The sequence below is a fragment of the Engraulis encrasicolus genome, chromosome 7 (assembly GCF_034702125.1).
Source record: "Engraulis encrasicolus isolate BLACKSEA-1 chromosome 7, IST_EnEncr_1.0, whole genome shotgun sequence".
Taxonomy (NCBI): domain Eukaryota; kingdom Metazoa; phylum Chordata; class Actinopteri; order Clupeiformes; family Engraulidae; genus Engraulis; species Engraulis encrasicolus.
This window is the reverse complement of record NC_085863.1, coordinates 13,431,585-13,439,084: the sequence shown is the minus strand read 5'-3', so window position 1 is coordinate 13,439,084 and position 7,500 is coordinate 13,431,585. Positions and strand designations below refer to the sequence as shown.

The following is a 7,500-nucleotide window of genomic DNA, read 5'->3' as shown; positions in this document are numbered from 1 at the left end:
AAACACTGACTTACACTTGTACGTCCAGCATGATCCTCTTGTCCTCCTCCACGTGTATGCCCCATATGCAGTCTTGGCCCCTGTCATAGGCCTCGGGCCAGTTAGGGGACATCACCACGCCCGCAGAGTCTGTGATCTCACCGCTACACACAGCTGGAGGGACACAGAAACAAGCAAGAGTTTGTGTCGCACGCACGCACGCACGCATGCACGCACACACACACATTCAATCCTACTTGTAAGGAGGTTAAATAGTCTAGTTCTGCACAGATAAATCACGTACACTGATGATCACAGGCAGCACAGTAAACATCTAAGTCAGTAATTCTCAAACTGTGGGCCGGGGCCCACTGGTGGGCCCTGAAGGTATTTGAAATGGGCCTTGATATGAAATAATTTTCTAAAAATCAAAATTATATTTTTGTGCGTTACTGTTGACTATCTATTTGAGTTTAATGGTTTACTGGATCAGAGGTGGGGCCCGAACATTCTCAAAAATTTCAGGTGGGCCCCAAGTTGGAAAAGGTTGAGAACCCCTGATCTAAGTATAGGCATGCAAAACTGACAGAGGAATGAGAGCACCTCAGTGTAGTTGCAGATTCACAGTAAAACGAGAGACATTGAAAAAGAAAGAAAACGGTAATCAGCTGTCCACTGAAGTAGAAATTTAAAGAGCTGAAGAGAAAATTGAACTTTGGGTAACCCAGAACCCTCATCGTCATAACAACCAAGTCTTTTTCCTAACATCGGGACTGCCATAAATAGCTACAATCTGATTCAGCTATAAGGTAAACAGGCAGAAGAAAGATGTGATTGTATCCCCTTAATGCATGCTGTTCCAACACTGGAATGCTGTAATAGTCAATGAAAAGTTAACTACCTTAGTGCTACAATATTATGACATAACAGCAAATTTATACCGCTGTGTTTTAGCAGGTTAAGGACACAGGCAAGGGAGACCAATCTCCCTATATAACCCAGAACTCAAGGTAAAGGACCAACCTTTGTATGCTAAACTAATAATTCTGATGTTAATAAATCTAAATACACACATTGAGAAGAAAATGATACGCACATTCATGTTTGATACTTGGAAAAACTGCAAATGTGTGCAAATCAAAAAAAGGGTGAACTTTTCCTTTAACTCATTGTGTCCTGGAAGCACATATATGGGTTTTACAGGATTTTGAGATCTCTGCTGTTTTATTAAATATGTGGGTATGGTAGAGCTGAATGAACACATTACAATGCAAGGGGAGGGTCTTGGCTTTTAAAAGTAATCCATTTCATGTTTGCATGTGCTTCGGAGGCTAAGATATTTAGGATTTATAGGAAGAGGGCACCCTTTCCCAAAAAGACAAAGTCAAGGGGCACCAGTCTGCCTCTATACAACCCAGAATTCACAAGAACAGGACCAACCTCTGCAGCCGGGCTCGGTCTCGTTCCACTGTGGGCTGTCGGTGCCCACGCACTCGATGGTGACGGCGCCCTGCTCCAGGGTGTAGCCGGGCTCGCAGGAGAACTCCACCACCGCGCCCAGCCCAAACGACACGTCGCTGGTCGAGTAGTTACCGTACTTCACATACGGCTCGTAGCAGGAGCCCTTGGCGAACGCTGCAGGGTGTAAAACACAGCACATGGGGTAGCCCCTTAATGCACACTGTACCTCCTGTGGCACGCTGTAATAGTCATCGAAAAGTTAAGTACCATAGTACTACAATACTGTGACAAAACACAGGGCCTTCAGTATTGCGCTCTGACTTGGTCATTGCCATTCTGGTAACAGCACATTTATACCGCTATGTCTTAACGGGTTATGGTTTTGCTGGTAGTAAATGCTATTCATTTTCAGCACTGTACTTTGGATTTTGGATTTTTGCAATATATGGTGACATTCTTTTCACTGATTTTCCATTTCATTACACCTTTTTGGCCTTTATTATTACAGGACAGTGTGAGAGTAGACAGGAAATGATTGGGAGAGAGAGATGGGGCAGGGTCGGGAAATGACCCCGGCTGGACTTGAACCGGGGTCTCTGTGGGCATGCAAGCCCAAATGTGGGGGGCTTAGCAAGCTGCGCCACAGCGCGCACCCCCCCCCCCCCATTATTACACCTTATTTTCATTAGATATAGGCCTACAGGGGTATAATGTTACCAATGGAAAAAAGTTGTTATAATAGTGTTATATAATAAGTGTTATGTGTTAGTGCTACATATTACCAAATGCACCTGTCTTTTATAAAGCTCCCTGATCTCTTTTGATCTGTGACACTGTTATCTTGTCTGCCTCTAACTGTTGACTAGCTGTAATTGGCTATCTCTGCTGTCCATCATGTCTTACGTTAGCTGTGATTGGCTATCTCTGCTATCCATCATGTCTTACGTTAGCTGTGATTGGCTATCTCTGCTATCCATCATGTCTTTTGTTAGCTGTAATTGGCTATCTCTGCTATCCAATCCATCATGTCTTTCGTTAGCTGTGATTGGCTATCTCTGCTGTCCATCATGTCTTTTGTTAGCTGTGATTGGCTATCTCTGCTATCCATCATGTCTTTCGTTAGCTGTGATTGGCTATCTCTGCTATCCACCATGTCTTCCACTAGCTGTGGTTGGCTATCTGCTATCCATCATGTCTTCCGCTAGCTGTCATTGGCTATCTCTGCTCTCCATCATGTCTTCCGCTAGCTGTGATTGGCCGTCTCTGGTACAGTACCTTCGTATCTGATGGCTGCTCCGGTGCAGGTGCCCGTGGCGTCGGTGGTGAACTCCACAAACAGGTGTCTCCCGGAGCTCAGCACCCCCTCGCTGGGCAAGTACTCCACCTCAAACGAGTCGTACACCACCGCAGAGTCAATGTTGTTGCCATTCTTAATCAGGAGCCTGCCAACAAGGACACATGAAGATGGGACACATATGAAACAAATGGCATAGAAAGAAAGAAAGAAAGAAAGAAAGAAAGAAAGAAAGAAAGAAAGAAAGAAAGAAAGAAAGAAAGAAAGAAGGAAAGATCACGCATGCAAAGTGATATATAAAAATGGAAGATGTTTTAAATGCTGTTGTCTTGTTCTATCTATGAGGACTAAATATAGCCTACTGTACTTTACATGCAGAGGTGAAGCGCAACACAATATCTGATATTTTACTATTTCTAACGGGCAGTTGGTGTTGGTGATCTGTTGCAAACTGAAGTTTTACATCATGAATTGTGAATAACAAGGCCTCAGTGAATAATAGAAGAAGAAAACAAAATCCACAACAATGTAGAACCCTTCATTTTCATGAGATACACAGGGGAAAGCATTCATTTTCATCACTAAAAGGTACACTGTGCAGGAAATAAAGGTCAAAAAAGGTATTGCAACTATGCTGCTCATTGAAACTGGGCTGCCTATTGCCAAATTTGATCTTTTCATGAAAGATTACTAAGTAAAAAACTAATATTTTCTAGTATGGCCCAAGTAGAGTCATTTTTGCAGCTAAAAATGGCTATTTCTGGAAATTCAAAATGGCGGACCATGGAGAAGGTCCCTGTTTTCATGTATGAAAAGTGAAAATTTTCCAGTCATAATGAATACATAGAATTGGATTCTGGTGGTAAGTATTCATGAAAAAGGTAACATTAGTGAATGGGTAGGATGAATTCTGGAAATAAACAACTAAAAATCTCACACAGTGTACCGTTAAGTCCAAAAGCATAAACAAACATGAACTCAGAGCAAGACGTTGCTGTGGGGTCAACAGCTACGTATACCACAGTGTTATTCTACCAAGGGGGCAGCTTCATTTAAATCACCGCTGTTAATTAGTGAGGTTCCCAAGCATGTCCTTCAGACACACCAGTTGGCTAGAGACGCAATTAAAACCCGAGGCATTAGCGGGGACTTAATGAATTAGTGCACGGGAGCGGAGCGTGGTAGTCGTATGAAACTCGGTGAAGCAAGTTACGTAAATCCCCTCTTCCACACTTCACATGTCTCCAAGCTCTCCATTAACTCGGGAGCTTGTGCGTGTGTGTGTGTGTGTGTGTGTGTGTGTGTGTGTGTGTGTGCGTGTGTTTGAGAGAGAGAGAGAGTTAGCGAGAGAGAGAGAGAACAAGAATGAGAGAGCAAGTTTGTGTGTGTGTGTGGTGTGTGTGTGTGTTTGTGTGTATGTGTGTTTGTGTTCGGTGTGTGTGTGTGTGTGAGAGAGAGAGAGAGAGTATATGTGCACATCATATGTGATGGAAGCCTGCAGCCCTTGGGCAAAGCTGTCACACTGGCTGCCTAGTCTCGTCTCGTCTCGTCACCTCTCAGTCTGCCAGTTGTCATGTAATTAGTGACAGGGCTGCAGGGCCTGATGTACTTACACTTTCAATCAAGTCCAATATATAGGCTAGAACAGTAGTTCCCAACCTATGGGCCGGGGACCACTGGTGGGCCCTGAAGGTATTCCAAGTGGGCCCTGAAATAATTTTTCAAAAATAATAATCATACAGTACTTTGGTGTGTGTTGCTGTTGATTTATTTGAGTTTTATTCTTAATTGGGTCAGAGGTGGGCCCCGAACATTTTTGACAATTTCGAGTGGGCCCCAAGTTGAAAAAGGTTGGGAACCCCTGGCCTAGAAGAGAAAGACTTGGCCACATGGAGATTACAGGCCCTGCACTCTCCCTATCCACTCGCCTTAAAGCAAAACGTCAGAAAGTTTCAAATTTACTATATTTTCCTTGGTACATGTTCCCCAAAATCGATTTCTCACCTTGTGTACATGTGTCAGCCCGAAATAGTAAGACACACGAATTTGAAATTCAAGTTACCGCTCTGGCTCTCCCTCCCCGGGCGCCGCCATGTTCACTCAGGCAACAGGGCCATGACGTAAGAAAGAAAACGCGGAAGTGAAGGTTCACTCACTGGTGGTCACGTTCTATTGCAGCTAGATGGCGCTCGCAGCCAAATGAATGGGTGTCAATGGTGCTGTATTCGCTTTTCACTTGCCCGCGTTCGCCCCCCGGTGGGCACCCTTCCGGAACTGCAAAGCTTGGCTACAGGGAATGATGCTTCTCATCTTGTAATTTCTCTGGTGACCCCCACTTGACCCCATGGATTTGACCGCTCGTGCGGAAGACCCCTTCACTTGACAGCTTGTTTATTTACAGAAATGGAAAGCAGCGACTTTATAGCAAATAGCGAACTTTATTGTTCTGACTCGGACCGGAGATAGCTGACTGAGGATATGTATTAAACAAGACAGGATCCTCGTACGCTATGGACAGTTTGGACGTTCGCCTTGGATGAGATAAGGTAGGCAACTTTGGTTGTTTACCGTTTACTGTGAAGGAATCAGACTTATCACTGTGACTGTGGACCTTCAAAATAGCAATCGCTGGGAAAACTCTTGTGAACAAACTGGTTGCCTACGTTACGTTCAAACATTATCAAATGTATTGTCAGTCTGTAATAATCTGACATATCTTGTGCAGTAGATGGGCTTTGGCTAGCTTGTTAGCGAAACTCCGGTGATGGCTTTGCATGCTCTCAAATAATGACAAAGCTTGTGGGGAGCAGGATATTTTTTTTCCTCGAAAGAAAATGTTGCAAACTTGCATGTTGCGATGGCACTGTAACGTGCTCCTGAAATGTCAGTGACTGGCAAATTATAGGCTAGTTGCCTACAGCCAAAATGAAGTCACTGGTCACAGACAAGTATTTTAACCTAGTAGTAGCATAATTATATTCATTATTTGTGAAGTTGGGCTCTGGAAGTCGTGTCATGAATTATCTGAGCGTGGCACGTTGATGCAATGCCGTCCGTGCATTTAGTCATAAGGACAAAGCAGCATCAGAGTTGGCTAACCTAGGCTATGCCATAATTCATAGACTAGCCTAATTATGCTCTAGTAGTTGCTAGAGGATGGGATCGGCGTAAACCACTGGCGAGCATATTTATAATGGTAACTGAACGTTGTTCTTTTCCCTAATAACAACCCTCGTGAAAGAGTTCATTTCTTCCCAAAACCCCTCAATTGAAGCTTGCCGACACGGCACGTTTTTGTGTAAGCTTAGTTGTTAGAATTTGTGTACTTTTGGAAACAGTCTTGGATCCGCTCATGAGACCAGAGGTTGCGGTAAATAAATTGGTAACAGAACAAAGTTTGCCTTGTGCTTGTCATGAGCTTTTCGTGTGCGTCTAAAAGACTGCACGTTGTTATGTTGCTTATCAACTTCATTTCAGTGAGAATGAAGTGGGGTAGTTTTCGCTTCGTTGGACAACGCAGCATCTGTAAATGATGCGCCACAACGTCCATATTTTCAGACTGTACCCAGAGTACAGACTTCTGCAGTGGGTTGCACCAGCTGGTCATAATTTCCAACGTGAGCGTAAATTGTGCCTATGTTCGAGCATACAGACGAGTAAAAAAAAGTTGCACTTTGCATATAGTTTTAAAACTGAATGAGATGGCTGTCAGGAAGATAGAAAACAAATTTAAAACATGGGTCATAAAACCGGGATGGTGGTGATCCCATCTCGGAATGGCATTGTAAATCGCCCGTATCTTGGTTAGAAAGAGACCGTATATTTTCATTAGCCTACGAAATACAGTTTAACCCCCCTTTTTAGCGACAGGATAAGCACAAGGAAACGCAGGTTGGTAGACTGCTGCAAATCGTGTAATGTATGCTAGTGTGTTGAGATGTTGCTGGTTAGCCAGCAGACTTGACAGACGGCGTGAAGCCAAATTGTTGGACATAGTGTAGGGCTATGTTTCGCAAACAACTCCAGAATTGTTACGACTGCTTTATTCGGACTGCCGTCCGATTCATCCCTTTGTGTCGCTAAATATTTGACTGCTTACTGCCGTGACAACAAGGCCTACCAGCGTGCAGAAGTTAGGGGGGGAAAGTCACAACATTCATAGCATAGGCCTACAAACCAGCAATGGGCTGCAATTTATTATAAAGTTGATATTAGGATTCATATCAGAGGATAAATTATGTTGGACTGTTTCGTTGCCCTCTCATTTGGGTTTTGCTGTGAACAAATGAATGACCGCTGTCCTTGGTGCTAGCGCTTTGTGACAGCGCTGCGTCTTCACCCAAATCATTCCCTAGCCTTCCGCCACTGTTCTAGAACTAAGTAGAATGATCCGCTGCACAAATACAATTTTCTTTCTGACGTAATATTCTGCTGAAAATGGCTGCGCCCATGGCTAGTTGTAAAAAAAAAATATGGGAGTGCAAGGCTACGGGTTAAAAATGTAAAAAAGATGAGAAATCGATTTTTGGGGACATGTGTCATCAAAAATAGGAAAATTGAAAATTTCCGACGTTTTCCTTTAAGTCGCAATGTAATGGAAGCCAACTAGCAGAGTTTGGCGGCAGAACTATAGCCTGGGCGAATGCCGACTGTTGACTCCGTCAAACAGTCTGGCGAAAGCTAAGAGGCTTTTTGCTTTTTTTTTCAAGAGGAATCCGTCTCCAAGGAAGGTGGGAGATGGTCTGATCTTAAAACTCATTGTGCTT

General features: G+C 43.7%; 1 protein-coding gene across 1 annotated transcript in view; it reads right to left on the bottom strand.

Moving 5' to 3' along the window:
• Positions 1–7,500, bottom strand: part of sez6a (seizure related 6 homolog a) — a 105,532-nt gene that overhangs the window by 26,157 nt on the left and 71,875 nt on the right. The window contains exons 7-9 of the mRNA XM_063204239.1: positions 2,716–2,882; positions 1,420–1,614; positions 15–153 (exon numbers count right to left, since the gene is read on the bottom strand). Coding sequence (XP_063060309.1) covers positions 15–153; positions 1,420–1,614; positions 2,716–2,882 — 501 coding nt within the window. The remainder of the gene's footprint in view (positions 1–14; positions 154–1,419; positions 1,615–2,715; positions 2,883–7,500) is intronic.